This window comes from Neofelis nebulosa, chromosome 14 (assembly GCF_028018385.1).
Source record: "Neofelis nebulosa isolate mNeoNeb1 chromosome 14, mNeoNeb1.pri, whole genome shotgun sequence".
Classification (NCBI taxonomy): Eukaryota; Metazoa; Chordata; class Mammalia; order Carnivora; family Felidae; genus Neofelis; species Neofelis nebulosa.
In genome coordinates, this window is record NC_080795.1 from 38,547,811 (window position 1) to 38,569,692 (window position 21,882).

The window sequence follows — 21,882 nt, forward strand, 5'->3', positions numbered from 1 at the left end:
CGTGACTTAAAAGATGGAGGAGAAATGGGCAACAGAGACCATAAATCCTTGTACTTCCCTATAAGGTGGTTACAAGCATTAAATGAGTAAAATGCTTGCAACAGCTTCTGGCTCATTGTAAGCACTCTATAAAAGTCAGCTATTTTTGCAGTGATGGTTAAGTCACAACAAATGGGGAGAACAGAAATGGGATACAAACAAGCCTCATCCTTTGACAGGATGGACCTGTGGTCACCAAAAGTTGATTGTGATTGAGTAATGCTATATTCTCCTATTACCCATCTTGTAGGAATTTTTGGCCCACGGCCTCAGCAACGTGATTCCTTCATTTTTCTTCTGCATACCAAGCGCCGCTGCCATGGGAAGGACGGCTGGCCTGTACAGCACAGGGGCAAAGACGCAGGTAACCTCATTGTTCAGAATGGGTCAAAGCACTTCTGGTAACTCTCCCTCTTGGACAGTGGGAAAATTGAGCTTCTCTCTAAAGACCTGGACGTATTTTCACTTCTTCAATTTTTTTTTTCTCTAACTGGTTTCGAGAAAGTTTGTCTGTCTGTCTGTCTGTCTGTCTCTCTTATGAATGATCCTTCCAGAAGCAGAATGACTAGGCGAGCAGTCAAAAATCCTGTACTGGTGGCAGCTTGACTGTTGGCAACGTTTGAATAAAGCTCCCTCTAGTGGTGCTGCTGATTTTGTTTTTGGCTAATCTAACCAGTCCATTTGAAAAAACTTCCATTTTTGTTCATTTTTCCTTTCAATGAAATGAAGTCAATTATAGGCAAAATCGGTCCTTGAAGCTGACATTCCTGTCTAGAGAGAGGTACAGGTAGATAAATGAGTAATAAGTCATCTGTGCACATTTTAGGCTAAAGAAACAATCAGCATACATTTGTAGGAACTGAAATCGATTCAATGTTTGTGGACAGCCTGCTGTATACCTGGCATTATGCTGGGTACCAGTAAGCTGACGATGGCGATAATGAAGGTGTTGCCATGATTTTGATGACGATGGCGGTAGTGTTGGTGGGAGCATGCGTTGAGTTATGTACCAGGCACTGCGCCTCATACTTGTTATATGTGAAGTCATTTAACCCTTTAGGCAACTCTGTGAAAGAGGCATAATTATTATCCTCAGTTTCCACACGAGAAAGTTGAGGGAAAGAGGGTTAAAATAACTTGCTCAGGTCACAGAGCTCGTGAGTGCCAGAGCTGGGATTTGAACCCAGATAGATGCACCTCACCTCTTGCACTTTTAAGTACTATTTCATATAAGAAAATTTATGTATATGTTAATATAAGAAGTTAATATTAACAGCTAACCATTTTTAAAACAATACACATTTATTTAGCATTGGAATTGAGTGAGAATTTTTTTTAAGTTTATTTATTTATTTTGGGGTGGGGGGGAAGGGAAGCACTGAAGGGGCAGAGAGAGAGAGTCACAAGCAGGCTCGACACCATCAGCACGGAGCCCGAAGTGGGGCTCAAACTCACAATGCATGAGATCGTGACCTGGGCCAAAATCAAGAGTTGGATGCTGAACCAACTGAGCCTCCCAGGTGCCCCCAAAATCTAGGATTCTCTACTAGTTTCCATCTGGTTTCTCATGAGGGGTCGTATATTCAATTTCTGCTCTTCATATTCAAGGTAGATAAATAAAGTGAGTGGCTAAGGGCATGGATTCTAGAGCCTGGACTTGTTTGTGTTCTGGCTCACCACTAGTGGTTGAGTGACCTTTCTGACCTAACTGGACTTGGGCTTGGCTGTTGAAGTATTTGTTATAAAGATTATATGCTTTTTGGTATAAAATATACATGCTTACTTAGCCCAAAGCCTGAGCACTAAATAAATACTCGTTCATTGGTAACAATGTTCATTGACTGTGTTGTTATTATCGTTAAATATTTTTATTAGAATAAAATCTTTCCAGAACCTTTTGTTTAACATTTTAATATTAAAACATCCTGGTTTGATTGGTGTGCAGTAAGGCAGTTTCTATTCCAAGCTGCCCCTCCAACTTGCTGGGGATGTTGAGTAGGTTAGCATCTCCATCCACCACATGGACAAGAGAAGGTTGGTATAGACTCTGTGAGGTGTCTTCCCCCTGAGTATGTACCATACCTAGAGTTTCCTTAGGCATCTACTGCTTTTCCAATGACTATTCTGGTAATAACAAAACTGTCTCATGAATCTCTGTAGCTTTAAATATTCAGTGTCTCAAGGAGACAATACATTGAGAAAACATGTAGTTATTTTTAAATCTTGGACTTTTTTTTCATTTAAGTTGGGCATAAAGTTGCTCAACTAATGGAGTGGGGATGGAGAAGCACCTTTCTCTGTTCTGCAGGCCACATGTTTGAATGATAAGAACAACAGAACTTTTCTAAGGACTTTTCAGAGTTATTTTTCTGCCTGGTACTTTTTTCTGGACTTCAGAAAAAATGAAAGAAATCACAAAACACAACTTCAGAGAAATAAACGAAGCTTAGCAGGAGATTATTTTCATGCTGTTCTGCTTGTTGAGACCGTCACCAATCTGTTCAACAATTTCCATTAAACTGCACAGAGAAGGAATCTGATTTAATGTGCATACCCAAATCGAAGATGCTTTCCCATGGTAGTCATTTTAGACCTTTAACACTGCAACTGTTAAGTTTATGTGGGTATAACTGATAACTGACATGATTTGAAGAAGGCACTGGGGAAGCCAAGGCCTTAAAAGTTTTTCTTTTTAAATAGGCTATTTGTGAAACCAGTCTTCTGTGGGACAAGGCTTCACAAAACAACCCTTTAAATGCCTCTGTCTTTTTTAGGAACTAGAGTTATCCCCAGCAAATTAATCAAGAAGACCTAAAAACTTTTCAACATTTAAGCTAATGATAAGTAATTAAAGGAGCAGTGGGAACCACCTTCCATTGTTAATTATTTCACTAACTTTTTCTTATTCAGAAACATTATTAGGCGGCACCTGGGTGGCTCTGTAGGTCAAGGATCTGACTCTTGATTTCAGCTCAGGTCATGATCTCACAGTAGTTAAGACCAAACCCTGCCTCGTTCTGCGCTGGGCATGGAACCTGCTTAAGATTCTCTCTCTCCCTCTCTCGCTGTCCCTCCCGTTTGCACGCATGTGTGCATTCTCTTTCTCTCTCTCTCAAAAAAAGAAACATTATTGATATTTCTCTGTAGAAGGTTATTTTTTTTTAATGTAAACATGATCTTGTTACGTCCTCCTAAAGCCCATAGAAGGCTTTGCAGAGGTCTCAGAATTCATACCTGTATTTACCTACAAGGTTCTGGGTGCTTCCTTCTATAGCCTCATCTTGGATTCTTCTCTTCCTCTTTCTCAGCCCTGGGGCTGCATGGTCCTCCTTCCTTCCTGTGGGCCACACGTGTCTGTGGCTGCCTCCCCTTCCCCTCTAAGTGAAGTCCTCCCGTCCTTCATATCTCACTGCCCCTTCTGGCACAAGTGTTCTTCTCCTCAGGGTCAGTTGTACACAAAATGTTTGTCAGTGCGATTTATATGATTCATGCCTACCTTCTATCCTTGACTTAAGCTCCTAGAAAACAGCGTCCTTGGTGTCTAGCCCAGGACTCAGCACCTAGTAGGTGTTTGGTAATTATGTGTGGAAAAAAATGAATGAAAAATGAAAACATTAGATAATATTAAACTAGTCCGTTTTGCTGACATTAAGCAGGGACAGGTGAGGGGTGCCTGGGTGGCTCAGTCAGTTAAGTGTCCGACTCTTGATTTCAGCTGAGGTCATGATTTCACAGGTCATGAGTCTGAGTCCCCATCGGGCTTCCCACTCTCAGCACGGAATCCTGCTTGGGATTCTGTCTCTCCCTCTCTCTCTCTCTCTCTCTCTGCCTTTCCCCTGGTTGTGTGTGCTCTCTCTCTCTCTCTCAAAATAAATAAATCACACTTAAAAAAAAAAGGGACAGGTGAATACATGCAGTTTGTATTGGGACTTATAGTACATTTGAAATCAGGAAAATCCCACTTGAAACCAGGCTCAGGGTCACAGACTTTAGAAAAGTGCTGTCCAGGGGCACCTGGGTGGCTCGTCGGTTAAGCATCAGACTTTGGCTCAGGTCGTGATCTCACAGTTTGTGGTTTTGAGCCCCGCTTCGGGCTCTGTGCTGACAGCTCAGAGCCTGGAGCCTGCTTCAGATTCTGTGTCCCCCTCTCTCTGCCTCTACCCACTCACACTCTGTCTGTCTCTCACTCTCAAAATTAAATAAAACACTAAAAAAAAAAGTAAGAAATAAAAGAAGAAAACTGCTGTCCAGTAGAACTATAATACGAGCCACATAGGTAATTTAAATTTTCTAGTTGTCACGTTTTAAAAAGTAGAAGAAACTACTAAAATTAATTTAATAATACATTTGGATTTATCCAATGTAGTCAGAATATTATTTCAACAAAGAATCTGTCCAAAAATTGTCAACAATATGTTTTATATTATCTTCTTATTGTACTAAGACTTCAAAATCTGGTGTGTATGTTACATTTACAGCCTATCTAAATAAGGACTAAACACATCTCAAATGCCCAAGAGTCACATATGGCAATATTAGTGCATTTAGGACCATTTTACATACAAAAGAGTTGATGGTAAAGCCTTTCATTGCTTCCAAAAATCAAATTAAAATGTTTGCATTGAGGAGCGCCTGGGTGGCTCAGTCGGTTAAGCATCCAACTTCAGCTCAGGTCACGATCTCATGGTCCGTGAGTTCGAGCCCCGCATCGGGCTCTGGGCTGACGGCTCAGAGCCTGGAGCCTGCTTCCGATTCTGTGTCTCCCTCTCTCTCTCTGCCCCTCCCCCGTTCATGCTCTGTCTCTCTCTGTCTCAAAAATAAATAAACGTTAAAAAAAAAAAAATGTTTGAATTGAAATAACAAAAGATACCGAGTATTTACTACCAAGTGCCACAGTCAGAGCCCAAACACAGTTCTATCCTCCACACGTTGAGGCCCTTTTTACAGTGATTCCCTTAAGATCTGACATGCTGAGCATGGATGTCTAGGAATAAGAAGGTCTCGGGGCTGCCTGGACACACCAGCACAAAGCAATGTTGGCAGGTCTTGCTTCTGTCCTTCCCTCTGAAGATCGGTAACCATGGGAGGGAGCACACAGTACGCCCTGGCTCTCTCCCCTTTGCTTCCAACAGAGTAGCTACACTGGTGCTCTGCGGGCAGTTTGGGAGGCTTCACAGAGCCATGAAGGGTGAGAGGCAGCGTCGGCTGCGGGCAAAGCTCGGTCGGAAACGACAGCTGGCGTGTTTTCCTGCAACACTCAGATTGCCTTTGGGTTCTAATTGCCAAGCTCTGTTCCTTTATTCTTTCGAATTTGCCTTATTGCTTCCAACGTCTTTAAAGCTGTCTTCGTCTAGCCTTCGTGACCCAACATCCACTCTCTCCATCTGCCCTTTCTCGTCACTTTGGCCATTCCCCTACTTTCCACAAAACTGTGCATATAGTGCGCTCTCAACCAACTTTGCATCTTTTGGCAACCATTTAGGAAGGAAATGGCTGGCATCTCACTCTTCTTCCGGCCATCTAGATAGGTAGGGGTAACACTAATGGTTGCAGAGTGCCCTCTGTAAGCAACCTACAACATATATGGTATATGTAATAATGTAACAAGAAGAAATGTAGATTTCATTATCCTTTATACAGAATTAACTCAATATGCATAGTTAGATTTTAGAGCAAAAAAATGTCTCTAGTTATTTAGTTAGTATGACCCGGAAAGAACTGAAGAGTAGCACACCTAGACAGTGTTTGCCCTGTACATGACTAAGGGTGCAAACACTTGTCCTTACTAGTTACAACCTAAGCCAACTTGAAACTTACTAAGAAGAGGACACTTAAGTGGTGTTTGTTTTCTGAGTTAAAAAAAAAAAAGTAACAAGGTTCTCTCTTGTTTTGAAGGTTTATTTATTTGAGAGACAGAGAGAGAGAGAGCAGGGGAAGGGCAGAGGGAGAGGGAGAATCCCAGGTAGGTTCTGCACTGTCAGTGCAGAGCCTGACGCAGGGCTCGATCTCACAAATTGTGAGATCATGACCTGAGCCCCAAATTGAGAGTCCAACGCTCAATGACTGAGCCACCCAGACACCCTGGTTCTCTGTTGTTTGGGTTGCAACTTACCTTTACAGTTTTTCTCTTGGTAGATAAGAGAAACATAAAAAGCAACATTTCATATGCAAAGTACCAGATATTCAGAAATCGGGTCATACTTGAAACTATAGCTCAACTGTGTTCCAGAAACCTGAGGTTAGACAAGTCTATGATAGCACCGCAAATATCTGATCTTTGTTCAGCCTCTTTGCACAGTTACTGAGTGGGCCATATATAAATGATGATTTGGACTGCATGATCTCCAAGATTTTTACAAATCCATGTTTCAACATCTGCTGGTCTTCGCTATGGAGACAACGAATGTCAGTATTTTGAGAGCTTAGAGGGAAGGAACTATTATATCATTGATTTCTATGAACTAGAGACACTGGACAGAGCTGATAAAGATTTCTTGTCCAATTAGGTACACTTACCTTATGAGCTAGGGCATCAACGTTTGGTGAGGCAAAGTGCATTGAAGGAGCCAACACAAGCCATTTGCTTCTGTGGTCTATTTCACTGTATGACTTACCATCAGACCTACACAAATAAACTTTTTTACCCATAGTTTATCATCCTTTGCAAGTAACATCCATTTAGTTCTCAATTCATGTTGATAGTGACTGAAATCATAGTTCAGTGAGTGCACAATTTGATTATTGATGTACATACAAAGAATCATGTGAACGAAAGATCAGTTAAATATTTGAGAAAAGCCCAAAGGTAGTTGTAGTTTACTGTTTTTAAATAAAATTATTTAGTTAGGTCTTAATTTCTTTTTTTTTTTTTTTAATTTTTTTTTTCAACGTTTTTTATTTTTTATTTTTGGGACAGAGAGAGACAGAGCATGAACGGGGGAGGGGCAGAGAGAGAGGGAGACACAGAATCGGAAGCAGGCTCCAGGCTCCGAGCCATCAGCCCAGAGCCTGACGCGGGGCTCGAACTCACGGACCGCGAGATCGTGACCTGGCTGAAGTCGGATGCTTAACCGACTGCGCCACCCAGGCGCCCCAGTTAGGTCTTAATTTCTATAGCAGCTTCAGTGAATTATAAGGTATTTAAGAACTTTAAAATACATTTGGCTTTATGGATCCCAACTTGGCTCATAATCCACATGCCTTCTCACTCCTGAACTCTATGATCTTGGCCGAGTCACTCTGCCTCCCTGTGCCCCAGAGCCTTCCAAAGGGGTTTAGACTATAGCTGCCAAAGTTCACGTCTGCAACTAAGACGAAGGGTTTTATTTTTAGGTACATTGTAGGTATATGCGTGAAGAGGCCCACAGAAGGGTACATGCTTTCGTTATCCTTTGTCATGAAATACACTTTAGCATCTGGTGTCCTTTTCTTTCCATAAACATGCTGAGTCACTGAGCTAGTCGGAATGAATTCTCTGATCTGCTCTCTGATCTGCTTTCTCCAGCCTAATAGAATGTCAGACATATTATGCTGTTTAAAAATTCTTATGCAGTGGGTGATGGACATTGAGGGCCTCTTGGGATGAGCACTGGGTGTTCTATGGAAACCAATTTGACAATAAATTTCATATTAAAAAAATTCTTATGCAAAATCACCAATCATTCCTAAATGATCAGTACTATAACAGTTTGGTATACTGTGATTTGTTTTATGAGTGATCTTAAATCCCTAATGACTTGTTTCCTACAGAAGGATTTTCTTTCCCCTTTATATGCTGGGGAGTGTCAGAGATGAGTTCCACTAAATATGAAAGGAGCCAGTGTCTACTGTCACTTAGCTTAATGGTTTTGAGTTTCATCTATGCTGTTGCCTGTATTAATTATCTGTTTTTTTTATTGCTGAGTAGTATTCTATTGTATGGATGTACCATTATTTATCTATTCACCAATTGGTGGGATTTCACTTATTTATCATTTTTGGTGTTTATGAATAAAGCTGCTATAATTATTTGCATATAGGTATTCTCATGGGCATATGTTTCATTTCTCTTAGGTAGTTCTGGGACACATGTAAGTGTATGCATAACTTCATAAGAAACCATCAAACTCCTTTCAATGTGGTTTTACTATACTGTGTTCCCACCAGCAATGTCTGGAAACTCCAGTTGCTCTAAGTCCTTGCTGACCCTTGATATTAATAGACCGTTTACATATTATTTTTTATTTTAGCCATTGTGATAGATCCTGCTTCCCTTTCCTATCTCCATAATGATATTCTGGGCATCTTTGTGGTCCCACGAAAGCCCTCTTTTCTCCTGTTAGGCTGACAGTTTGGCCAAATGTTTTTATTAAGTCGTGCACATTCACTTCTGTGAGATCAGGTTCTCTATCAAGTGGAGCATAGCTAGGGGTCAGGTGTTCTGAATTGCCTTTTGTCAGCAGGTTGAGTTGGTTGGAACACGACACTAATGACTCTTCAGGATTAATAAAATTAAGCCTATTTCACTACGGAGACTGCTCCTATAATCCCGTCTAACTGCTTCATCCTAGAACCCTTCCTAACAAAGAACTCCAAAGAGAATAAATGCTTCGGTGGAAATTTATCATCAGCAGAGAAAAAAACTCTAAGCTGCATATTCAGTTATTATTCAAACTCGCTACGAAATGAAGAGAGTCAAGCTGAACAACAATGGGCTAAAGGACTTTTAATTGAAATGTCACTTTCACTATTAAACAAAAAAAGCCATTGCTGTGATGTGTGATAAAAGTTGATGGTGTCCTATTTCTTTGCGTGGAATTGCTTTTCTCTCATCACTGACTTAATTTGATTGCACCAGTTTGTCAGCTGTCACGTTTGGGTTTCCTCTGCTGCAAAATATAGATAATGGTAGTCTATGCAGTTTAACAATCATGCACCAACATTTGGTTTCTTATAATCAAGATGAACTAAGAATTATATTTCCCCCATAACTTTGGAATAATAAGAAAGTCCAACACTTTCTTTTTTGTCTGTCTTGTACTTTACAGGTGGCTTGTTTAATATCTTGCGTTCTTGTCCTGATAGTCATCTATGCCATAGGACCTTTGCTTTACTGGCTGCCCATGGTACAGTAGTCCTTTTTCAATATCTACTTGTCAACATTACTTTTAATGAAATCATTGTATATTAAAATGTCTTACGAGAGTGGATTCAATGATCCTGCATATGAAAGCCACGTGACATAAGTAATGATTGAATGAAGGGAAGGTGGACAGAGGCCACCTGTGATGGGGGAGGAATGGGAAAGGACCGTGGCTGTTTTCTATTTCTTAGGCTCACGTGTAAACGTGGCATTGTGGAATTAAATTTATTCCGGGCTCATTTGGAGGGGAGAACTGGGCAATCTCTGTTATAAGAAATAGGCTTTGGAAGAGCTTTATCAGAACTTGGACTGTTGGAAAAAATGTGTGCAGGGCAAAGGAGTAGGAAATCAAATACATCTTGCCACCTTTGATACATCTTTATACAAACCGATTCAGAACACCAGTGTTAACCAGTGTTTACCTTGTTTTTCATAAGCCTGGGGCACCAATGTGACCCAAGTAAGTTCCTGGTCTTCTGGGGGCCAGAGACCATCTCAATCCTGTCTTGTTCTAATTCTTCATTCATATAGTGAGAATAAATCATTTCCACAGGAGGATCATCTAATAATCAAGTTCACTTTTCCAGAGAGTTATAAATATCTTCAGGTGAAACCAGATAATTGATATTGAAGGCAATTATCAAGAGATATATAATATAAATATTTAATTTTCTGCAACAAGTTTCAAATGGCAGTAGATAATTAAAGAGTACATTCAGCTATATAACATACACCCTTATTATTCATGACTTTCCTTTTTTTCTTTCTTGTGTTTTAGAATGGCGTTAAGTTTTACACTGTGATTTTCTAAAATTGATAGTATATTCCTAAAGTGCAATAATAGGTTGGTTCTAAACAAAATGAGTATTGTTTTAGTCTTCTAAATGGTGATTGCTTTTCTCTAGTAAGTACTTTAAAAACAAACAAAAATACCTTGGTCCTTTTAAATTCAGATTAAAATCTTTATCTTCTTCATCAACTTATTTCCTATTTATAGTGTGTTCTCGCAAGTATTATTGTCGTGGGATTGAAGGGAATGCTAATACAGTTTCGGGACTTAAAAAAATACTGGAATGTGGATAAAATTGATTGGGTAAGTAGATATTTGACCTAAAATTACTGTCTTTGGCTTGACCATGTATTGCAAAATCAGCTTTTAATATTTTTATTTGCAGAAAAATAGTTTTGGCCATTTGAGACTTGTCCGCTACTTGTAAACTACTGTTTATTTTTTTCAGACTGTTGAGGCATTAAAATAGAATATGTCTTTATAAGAAACAGAAGTGGAATTTTGTCCAATTTTGATTGATGTTTTGTTTGAGAACTTTGAAGTTTATTTATGTATTTTGAAAGAGAGAGAGTGCAGGCGGAGAAGGGGCAGAGAGGGGGAGAGACAGGATCCCAAGCAGGCTCTGCACTGTCAGTGCAGAGCCCAACATGGGGCTTGAACTCAAGAACCGTGAGATCATGACCTGAGCTGAGGTCGAGTCAGACACTTAACCGACTGAGCTGCCCAGGCACCCCTTTTGCTTGAGAACTTATAAAGAAATGCTAGCTAAATCGAATGGACTGGAGATTCCATTATGAATTGATTCTGGAAGTGAAGTTCATCAAGGAAGTGCACACTAATAGAAGACATATGAAGAACTGTCATTAATTGCTAAGAAACGTGTTACATTAATATAGGGTGAATGTATATTTTTAAAAAATTTTTTAAAGTTTATTGACTTATTTTGAGAGAGAGACAGAGAGAGCAAGCAGGGGAGGGGCAGAGAGAGGGAGAGAGAGGATCAATCCTAAGCAAGCTGTGTGCTGTCAGCACGGAGCCCTACACGGGGCTTGAACTCACGAACCATGAGATCATGAACTGAGCCGAAACTAAGAGTTGATGCTTACCCGACTGAGCCACCCAGGTGCACCAATTGGGAAAGAAATAAGGTTCCGCCAGGAAATTGTGTGGCCCTACGTTTAGCCCTTGCCACCCCCTATAAAGACTCCTCTACCTAAAGGAAGGATAGCTTCATACGTTTGCCAGCAAAGGAGGGACAAATGGATTTGAAAGCCCCACTCCGACAACAAAGGAGTGTATCTGTGGGCACAGGTAAACTTAACAGTGACCATATTCCTTCTAAACATAAAAAGTCTCATTTTAGTTTTAGAGGGGTTACATTGAGAGGAGCATTATGTTAATTGGGTTTTAGGGGATTAAATCATACTGAACAATGATAAAGTGTGGCTTCTGCTAACAGAAATGTATGACATACTAATTCTAGAGAAATGTGTCCGTGTGGGAGCATCCAAAGTTCGTTCTCTTTCCCATATGGGTAAAGTATTTCGTAAGTACCTTCTGTTTATTATGACATTCATCATATTGAAATGCAATTAGCTATATATCCCCCCTCCTTCAGAATCTTTGTTCCGACTTTGGGTGCCTACTTTGTGATGGTGCCTACTTTCATAATACTTCCCTCAAGGCTCAGTACCCTCCCGCAGTACAATGCTGGGTGCTGCCGGAGTCCAGCTCCAGCAGGTCCAGGGGTTCCTGAAGGATGAACGGCGTCGGCAAAAAAGTTAAAAAAAAAAAAAATAAAATAAATAAATAAATAAATAAATAAATAAAAATGGGCACAGACAACAGTGGCGTGTTGAACTGGCTGCTTTATTGTGGCAAACGTGGCATTATATTTGTTAGCAATTTCCTCGTAGCGTACGTCATCTATGTTTTCTGGCATTACCTAATTCTAAAAATGTGCCAATATGTAATCACCCTTCAAGGAATAACATGGTTATTTTCTCATAATGTTTCCTCCTGCCCTTCACTTATTAATTTCTTCATATTATTTTCATTATGTATCTACGTTTATCTATAATCTATAAAGCGTTTGCTTTGCTGTTTTCGTGAAAAGCCATCTATCTCTCAACACCTCAAGTGGAACAGTTACAGGGACATGACCTCTTAGTTGTTTTCCCAAACCATTTGTGGTTTGAGGAACAAAAGGGTTCGCCTTGGTCCGAGGTGCCAGGAGGGGGCCAAGAGGGCCTTAGAAACCCACGCCTTATACATTCTCAGAGAGACAATGCACCTAGGAACTAATGAACCATTCTGTACTTTAACCGTCTAGGTTCAATCATCATCTGGAATGCCTCCTGGGGGCCAAGTGGGCCTAGGGGATGGAGTTAACCTGTGCCCACAGATACACTCCTTTGTTGTCGGAGTGGGGCTTTCAAATCCATTTGTCCCTCCTTTGCTGGCAAACGTATGAAGCTATCCTTCCTTTAGGTAGAGGAGTCTTTATAGGGGGTGGCAAGGGCTAAACGTAGGGCCGCACAATTTCCTGGCGGAAACTTATTTCTTTCCCAATGGTTCTTTTCCCAGGGGGCCTGTCGAGGGCAATTCCCCAACAGACAATTCCCCAGGTGCTTTTATTAAGGCCAAATTACATAAAAGCGGGAGCACGAGAAGCTTCACTGTCCGTGGGCCGCCCTGCAGTCCCGATCCGTCCACCGCCTGGGCCGTGCCATCAGGCTGGTTGGATAGCTCGGCTTCCAGCAGGGTGCCATGAGGAATGCAGAGATAAATAAGAACTACTTGTCTCCTCCCGACACTTAACATTTGTGCAGGAAGCAGACATAGAAACATTAACTTACTATGAAAGGCATGCTACAACATGACCCGGAAGCAAAAATACAAGCTTGGGGGGGGAGGGGGACACCAGGGTGGTTCAGTCAGTTAAGCATCTGACCTCAGCTCAGGTAATGATCTCACGGCTCATGAGTTTGAGCCCCGCATCGGGCTCTGTGCTGACAGCTCAGAGCCTGGAGTCTGCTTGGGATTCTGTGTGTCCCTCTCTCTCCACCACACCCTCACTCGCACATGCACATGCGCTCTTTCTCTCCCAAAAATAAACATTAAAAATATTTTTTAAAATGTACAAGCTCAGAGCTGGGAAAAAAATGGAGGCCGGACCATTTAGTTTGGACTGGGTCAATAAAAAACACTCCGACAGCAGAGCTGAAATGTGAATTGAGACTTGAAGGAACTGTATTTGATCGGCAGGCCAAGAGGTTAAAATTAGCCAGACTGCTGGAGGATCATGGCTTTTTAAAGGTGATATGTGTGAAGTAGCACATGGAAATAGAGAAATTAGAAGATGCAGACTGAATTACAATTTATTTGGTAACTCAGATAAAGGTAATCCTAAGGAACTCATTAATTACATAAGACGGAGCACATTACCATATTGGAAGGGAAGAGATGCCAGGGAAGGCTTCTTCCAGGAAATGATGGGTAGAACATCTAGTAACAGATGGGATATAGAAATCACCGAAAGGAGAAATAAGAATGAGATTTGTGTATTAGAAGGATTGCTTGAGTAATTTAGGGAAGGTGGATGAAACTGTGTTAGTAAGTCAGGCAGATAAGTGAGGAAAGCCTGGAACAAAACTGAGACCAGGAGGTTCAAGAGGAAGAAATAAGCTTGAAAAATATTTAAAACATTGCATTAATTGGTCCTCACCACCAATTCATCATATACAGTGCATCAGTCTAGAACTACTTCTGAGTTTCTAGTTAGGAACATCATTGCAGGAAGATGATGTCATTCAGTTATAGAACATGGAAGATTGTTTGAAGGCATTTAGTGGTTACTTTTAGTTAGTTGTTTTTGTTTTTTTTTTTAATACAGGTTCTCATTCCTGAGTTATTTTTTTCAATTCATCTCTTTGTTTTCTGTATGTCATCAACAAGTAGTTTTTCAAGAAAGGCTCATGTGTTTTATATTCCCTTTTTTTTTTTTTTTCCTTTCATAGTAGAAGGAAGTTTTTGACTGAGTCTAACATGCTTCCCTCAGGACTGTTTAGACTTGGCACTGTCTTTGGGTATTGAGGGATAAGGCAGAGAAATCACAGGTCAACATGTTTTTTTTTAAGTTTATTTATTAATTTTGAGAGAGAGAGAGAGAGAGAGCAAGCATGAGCAGGGGAGGGGCAGAGAGACGAGGAGAGAGAATCCCAAGCAGGCTTTGCACTGTCAGTGCAGAGCCCCATGTGGGGCTCAAACCCATGAACTGGGAGATCATGGCCTGAGCTGAAATCAGGAGTTGGACACTAAACCAACTGAGCCACCACGTGCCCCAACATGATTTGTTATCTTATCTGAATTAGTTTTTCAGCATGGATGCTCAGTGAAAGTCTTACCTGCCCATGAATTTGGTGATATTATCAGAATATTTCTTGTGCCTGAATACCCAGTATCGAATTCCTATGAGAGTGACATACATTTTTTATCCCAAAATTAAGGATTATATACAAATTTTTTCTTCTAATATATTTTTGAACATTTTTTTTCAAACTAGATGTTCTTTTAATGAATTATATATTTTCTGATTTTATTTTGTCTTTTTGTATCTATACATTTTCCTATGATTATTTTTGGGAGTGTGTATGTGGTTTCTCTGGGCTATTTACTGTGTCTCTGGTTATGGATTTCTAGTTGTGATTACCCTTTTTTTTTTTAGCTTTATATATGGATTTTATCTCTAATGTTTTTATTTCCATCCACATCCTTTTCTGAATTCTTCCAGCTTATTTTTTAATCTTTCAGGTTTTTTTTTAAATACAGTTTTTCTTCTTTGACCTTTCAAATCTATTTATGTGTGTGTGTGTGTGTGTGTGTGTGTGCGTGTGTGTGCGTGTGTGTGTGTGTTGTATGTGATTATATTGCCTATTACATGTCTAAATCTACCCTCTGTCTCTGTTTCATTGTTTTCTTTCTTTCCCCCATTTCTATGAATAAGTCCCTTGTTGATTCTTTTATGATTATAGTGCATTTTTAGTGGACCTGTTTGCTGAAAAATAATGTGGGAAGGGCACTAGAGCAGCCCACGGCTCTGATGTAGGTATGTCATCAGAAGATTTGGCCCTTGTTGAAACAAAGCCTCACAATCACGGGCTCTCTTGTGACCTGACACTCGCTGCCTTCTCTCCATTCTTCACCTGGCTCCACCTCTGTCAGTCTCCTACTCTTAGGAAGCAAGGATGCAAGCAATACAAATGGCATTTCATTTTGCTGCTCTTCTTTCTATGGTATCAAATATAGATTAGATGCATGCATTTCCTTCTGTGGTGGCCCACCATTGCCCCAAGAGCTTAGAGCTCTCATCAGAAGATTACTATATAGAATTTAAAAAGCCGTTACATTCATTTCAAGAAATCTATAATTGATTGAAATTTGGGGATAAATGTGTTGGCTTCCAGTGTCCTCCTTGATATCATCCAAATTTCACAGTATTTGTCAAATCTACACCATATTTAAAATTTTTGTAATGTTTATTTTTGAGAGAGAGAAAGAGCATGAGCAGAGACGGGGCACAGAGAGAGGGAGACACAGAATCCAAAGCAGGCTCCAGGCTCTAAGCTGTCAGCACAGAGCTGGACGTAGGACTTGAACTCATGAACTGTAAGATGGTGACCTGAGCTGAAGTCGGACGCTTAACTGACTGAGCCACCCAGGTGCCCTACACCGTATTTTATAGTTAAGAGTCGTGACCATGTTCTTGTTTCATTGAAACTGGGTTTTCCTCCCTATACATTCATTCTTTATATTGTTTTGGATGGATTTTAATAGAAGGTAGTAGACTAAAAATGCTTTTAATATACTATCTAAATCTGCTATCCAAATCTATACTTAAAAATATAATCCTGGCAGCGGTATGGCAAATGGCTTACAGTGCTGATAACAAAAGCAGGAAGTTAAATAGGCTGTCAGAATAGTCTAGGCAAGACATAGTAAAGTGTGAATTAGGGCAGTCTCAGTGAATTGAGAAGATGGTATGGTTTGAGATAAGTTTTTATTAATAATTGATACGACTTGGGAAGTGATTGGACAAGTAGATAAAAGAAGAGAAAGTAAATATGATTCCATGGTTTCTGATTGTAGTGTCTTTAAAAAAATTTTTTTTAATGTTTATTTATCATTGAGAGACAGAGAGAGACAGAGCATGAGCAGGGGAGGGGCAGAGAGAGGAGGAGACACAGAATCCAAAGCAGGCTCCAGGCACTGAGCTGTCAGCACAGAGCCTGATGCGGGGCTCAAACTCACGAACTGCGAGATCATGACGTGAGCCAAACTCAGACGCTCAACTGACTGAGCCACCCAGGCGCCCCTCTGATTGTAGTGTCTTGAAGAATATTAGTAATAAAACAGAAAGAACATTGAAGGAAGGGGAGATTTGCGGGGGAAGTTATTGAGTTTGCATTTGGACATACTGGGTTCATTGATGGTATTGGTAGACAGTTTGATAAATGGTTTAATAGCTCAGAATTGGTAGTCTCTATGTAGAGGTGATAGTTGAAAATTTGGAATAAATAGTATGGTGTGGGCAAAAAGTATGGTTGAGAAAGGTGACGAGGATATAGCAAACGCATGATGGTTGAATGAAACATTGGGTTTAGCTTGACAAAGCCCTCCTAAGATTGAAGTGGACAGGTATCTCTTAGTTGCTAAGGAACAACAGTGAGAAGCCGTGGATGACCTGGATATGATCTGGGCAGAGCACTTATTGTCAGAATATTACACAGACTTTTTGGATATAGGTTACATTACCCAAGGTAGAATACATCCAGATTACTCAATAGATAGAATATATCTAAAACATCATGGATGTGGAGTTACCAAAGATGTGTGTATATGTAAAATAATTTGAAGGTTGAAATTTTAAACAGTCACGTGAGGGGCACGTGGGTTGCTCAGTCAGTTGAGCATCCGACTTCGGCTCAGGTCATGATCTCACAGTTTGTGAGTTCAAGCCCCGCATCGGGCTCTGTGCTGACGGCTCGGAGCCTGGAGCCTGCTTCGGGTTCTGTGCCTCCTTCTCTCTTTGCCCCTTCCCCACTTGTGCTCTGCCTCTCTTTGTCTCTCAAAAATAAATTTTAAAAAATGTAAAAAAAAAATTCAAAAAAAATGTTTTGAAAAGTCATGTGAGCAGTCATCACATGAAAAATTAGAAATTTTTATTTCTTTAAAATTTTTTACAGTTGAATACTGATTCCACTTTGAGTTATAGATCAAAACCCTGAGGTAATGAGGGAATAGGAATCCAAAATGACGCCTGACTCATTAGCTCAGAGCTGAGTTTGAATAACTGAACAGTGAGAATAGAATTCACAGCTACAGAAATATAATAATGTATATCAATCACCAAAACAGACCAGGAAGAGGTAAAGCGATTGAGTAGCTGCTCAATGGGGCAAGGGTTTATGTGTTTATGTGTTTTCGACTTGAGGTCAGCTTTAGGGTTAACTTGTGTTTAGAGGCTATCAGTGCCAGTAGAGGAGGGATCAGGTGGTAACACATAATGAAAAAATAGGGGCCTGAGAGTTAACTAATTCCTTATAACTGAAAAACAACACTTGGATCTTTAGTTGAAATTGTTACAGAACCATGTGGGGACTTACTCTAACCAATGGAACTATTTACTGGTCTATGTTGTTAATTTACATTTGATATTTTTTTCAAAACTATAAATGTAGCCCTGGGAAACAACTAAGCAATGGGAACCTAACTCACAATAGATGATGTTGTGGGAAAGTAAATATGCTTTAAAAATAGAACCAGATGGTACCAAAATTTTTGGTTGCTTTGATAAATCAAGGCCTCTGGGCCCTGCGGTTTTTTAAATGGCAGGGACCAGGATCCTCAGTTCCCTATGCTATATTGAATCACGGAGGTTGGCCATGAGGAATTGGGACTTAGAAGCTTTTGGTGAGGTCTTGTCCTGCCACACCCAGGCGGTTCAGTCAGTATTAGGAGATGAGTAAGAAACAAAGCAATCATGGCAAATTGAAGTAATGGTCAAAAACTTGCAGCCTTATTTTGTATGGGATGAAGCATACTGTAATACACTAGGGAGGAAAAATTACACTTATACAAATGAAACTCAAATGACTGTCTTTTTGCCTGACTAGAGGAAAAACATCTCCGTGTCTACCTATAGGATGACAGGCTGAGGATGATGTCATAATAAGTGCTAACTTAGCATTACATTTCTTGGTGATGGATCTGAACATGGGAACACTTCAGATATATTTTCTTGGGGCACCTGGTTAGCTTAGTCAGTTAAGTGTCTGACTCTTGATTTTGGCTCAGGTCATTATCTCATCATTCATGAGATGAAGCCCCGCATCTGGCTCTGCACTGACAGCATGGACCCTGCTTGGGATTCTATCTCTCCCTCTCTCTCTGTCCCTCCCCTTCCTCCCCCCCCCCAATAAATAAATACATAAACTTAAAAAATAGTATATTTTCTTTTTTACTCCAGAATGGTTGTTTCTTCTATATCAAAAAGAATTTTCTAGATAAAAACTTCCTCCATTTGTGTCCAATGGTTTAGGTTTTCAAAATAACCCATCGTGAAAAACAGTTCAAGCTCCATTTAGATAAATAATACAAAGGAAAAGCATTTTGAGTAAAAAATGCTATTTAGAAACATTTGCTTCAAACTGGTCTCACCCAGCACCACAAGAATCTGTGCTATAGTCAGATTAGATAAAGAAGTTTCTAACTTTTTCATTTGCAAATAAATTGAATTAGGTTGTTGAAGATGTTTTAAAGTGATAATATAGACATTAGGACAGAAAGAAGTCAACTTGGAATTGTATGCATAGGTAAAGTAATGCAGATAATTTGGAGGAAAGAGAGAGTTTGAATATTTTGTTGATCTACAATTTGATAAATGCAGGATTTTCTGTTTAAAAAATATAACCTTCTGGACTTCACAAATTATTTTGCTTTTAAAGATTTTTTTTTTTTGTCAGTAACAAACTTAGAAATGTCAACTACATACAGTATTTGGTTGCTGATTATAACTTCAGGTGGTGGACAAAACTGCAATAATGTTGGAATCCCAACTAAAGGAGAAAAAGATCTTTCTTGCAATCTTCTGAAATATTTCCAACGGCTAAGTTGGCTCAGATTTTTTAGCTTTCAGAATTTCATAAGAAATTGCCTCTTGCAAATAAAAGTATAATAATCTTTAGAGTAGCTGATCTAAAGGTGGCCTTGGTAGTATTTGAGTCAGTTGTTTTAACCATTAGGGCTTGAGGGTCTTACTACATTAGTTCTGTGTATAGCAATCCTAGAAAACAGAAATTGTTGGGAATGACCAAAAATCTGCTAACAATTGCTTGTAGTATTATTATATTAAACGAGAAAACAGTGGAAAATTATGGCAATGCTTTTGAATCATACACATCAACCAATTATTTACAGATATTTAAATAAAGTGTTGTTGGGGATTGAACTAAGGGCTGGCAGTTTCTAGATATAAAAGAATGTGCCTTTTCCCCACCTTTGCCTGCTGAGAGTCTCATGGGACCAGGATTTGTTTCTGTGTTCCTGGGCTTCTGTTCATCACTTTTTAAATAATCTGTTCTTGCTGAGGGTTTTGTTTACAGGAATGCTATAGAATAAGATGGTGAGAAATTTAACGATCATAAGAGGAGAGAATACCAAAGGACTTGCATCTTCGGTTTCCTGTTTCTCTTCTAGGGCATCTGGGTCAGTACATACGTATTTACAATATGCTTTGCTGCCAACGTGGGGCTGTTGTTTGGTGTGGTCTGCACCATAGCTATCGTGATTGGTCGCTTCCCAAGGTAAGATCTTACTTAAATGCTGTTTGTTTTGACACAGTAGCAAAGTATATGGTATTGCCAGTTACTTTGATTTGTGTGGAATATTTAGTGCTATTCTCGTGTTTTACTTGGCATCAGAGAATTAGAGATGAAAAGAAAAGGTTTTATCTATGTAATGATACATAACAGTATTGGTTTTAAGTAAGAGAAATATCTTGTCCACACTATAGAGTATATAAAATCTTGATATCAAAGTAAATAAACTCACAGCCAAACTATATCATGGAGCTGGTTTTTCTTTTTTTTTTTAGTCAAGTGAGGGGGACATATTATTCAATGACCATATAAAATCTAGATCATTTAGAAAATTAAATAACTTCAGTAAATTTAATTTTTCAGAAGCCAGATTTTTATACATATAAAGATTTCTTCTAGATAATTTACTGAAGAATTCTAGATCATATATTGAAGATTGTTACTGCACATCTGTAAGCCATTCCCCTATTTTGACCAATTCTTTTTTCTACTTTCTCAGTGTTCCTCATCTGATAATGCTTCTACTCATGTCTCATCCTTCTCTTGAAATTCTTTGTGAAATAATATACTTCAAAAATTTTTACATTTTATCTGTGTAGATTCTATAAAAAGATTTCTGTAGAAATCTGTCTGTGTAGATTCATCAGTATCTGGTCCTATCTTGCCATTGACTCTCTCTTTACTTCTTTTTCCCCTAAAACAAGATTTCCCCAAACACCATATACTCTCTTATAATTCTTTTTGTCAATCTGCCTCTTATGGCTTATAGAGATGGGGCTCTGGGAACCCAGATGAGGTCAATTATATTTATTAACCTCTATTCAGATGTCTCTAGTGTTACACTCTATTCCTGAGAATCCCAGAGAAATAGAGATTTACCCATGTTTTATGCACAAATGCGATATAAAATTTTAACTATTATGGGTATGTTCTAATTGTTAAGATAAAATGACATCCTTTTTGCATTTTCATTCTTAATGTAGTGATCAGGAAGTGACATTTTATTTTTTGTCTGCCTGAATTCTAGAGCAAAGACTCTGAGTATAAAAAACATGAAAGAAATGGAATTTAAAGTGAAGACAGAAACGGATGGCGTAAGTTTAGTTTTCTTTTCCTTTGTGTAATTATTAACAATATTTGTAGTTCAGATAGCTTTAAGGTACCATAAGTAAAGTATGACTTTAAATACATGATTATCTTATTTTTAATTAGCATGAATTTTCAGTGGTATGTGTGACCACCATACGTGTGGCAGTTGACATACAACTAATTTAACAAACAACAAAAAGATCTTGTGTTAGCATTCAGAGAAGATGATAGCATGGTTTCTAGAATTATATCTCACAGTGGAATCATGGCCCACATTAGTTGAGGCATTGGAAACCTCTATTTTACTAGCTAAGTTGCATAAAATAGTCAAACTAAACAGTCTATTCCTAATTAAATGATGGAAGAAGATACGGAATAGGGAAGGAAATAAAGCAAGTTGGGATCATGCTATTGCTTTTATTATTTTTAACACAGTCAGTGAGACTGTATTATTAGCAGAGGGTAATTGAATGGTTATGGAGTGCCAATAGGATTGGCTTCTTGCACAGAGGCCATCTTTTTAAGGAAACAGCTTATGTAAATTGTCTTGCCCTGTCCAGGCTTGGGCAGGCCAGTTGTGTTTGAGCTCTAGTTTCTTGTCCTGAAGGATGACCAAAACAAGTTTAAAGTGAGGAAAAAAATGTTGACTTAAATATTAGCAATTAAAAAATTGGCCTCACTTTCAACCTGCTTTGTAAGTGCTTGGGTAACCTTTTTTTCCCCTCTATTTTTCATATGTACTTGTTTTGGTACCTCATGATTGCCCTCAGAACAAAGAGAACTGGGCTCCCACCAGAAGGACCAATTGTCAGAGTACTTCTGAGTAGATTAGAAGTAGGAAGTAGCACCGGGAGTCTTTCTGTGACACCCAGGGAAATGTGTGTGTGTGTGTGTGTGTGTGTGTGTGTGTGTGTGTGTGTGTATTTAAATTGAAGGATAATTAACATACACTGTTGTATTAGATT

At 39.3% G+C, this 21,882-nt stretch overlaps 1 protein-coding gene across 4 annotated transcripts in view; it reads left to right on the plus strand.

Annotated features, from left to right (window-relative positions):
• SLC26A7 (solute carrier family 26 member 7) overlaps positions 1-21,882 on the plus strand; it is a 119,476-nt gene that overhangs the window by 70,785 nt on the left and 26,809 nt on the right. For all 4 annotated transcript variants that reach the window (XM_058698525.1, XM_058698522.1, XM_058698524.1 and 1 more), the window contains 5 exons: positions 290-403; positions 9,066-9,143; positions 10,158-10,253; positions 19,707-19,813; positions 20,856-20,922. In XM_058698525.1, the coding sequence (XP_058554508.1) occupies positions 290-403; positions 9,066-9,143; positions 10,158-10,253; positions 19,707-19,813; positions 20,856-20,922 (462 nt within the window). The remainder of the gene's footprint in view (positions 1-289; positions 404-9,065; positions 9,144-10,157; positions 10,254-19,706; positions 19,814-20,855; positions 20,923-21,882) is intronic.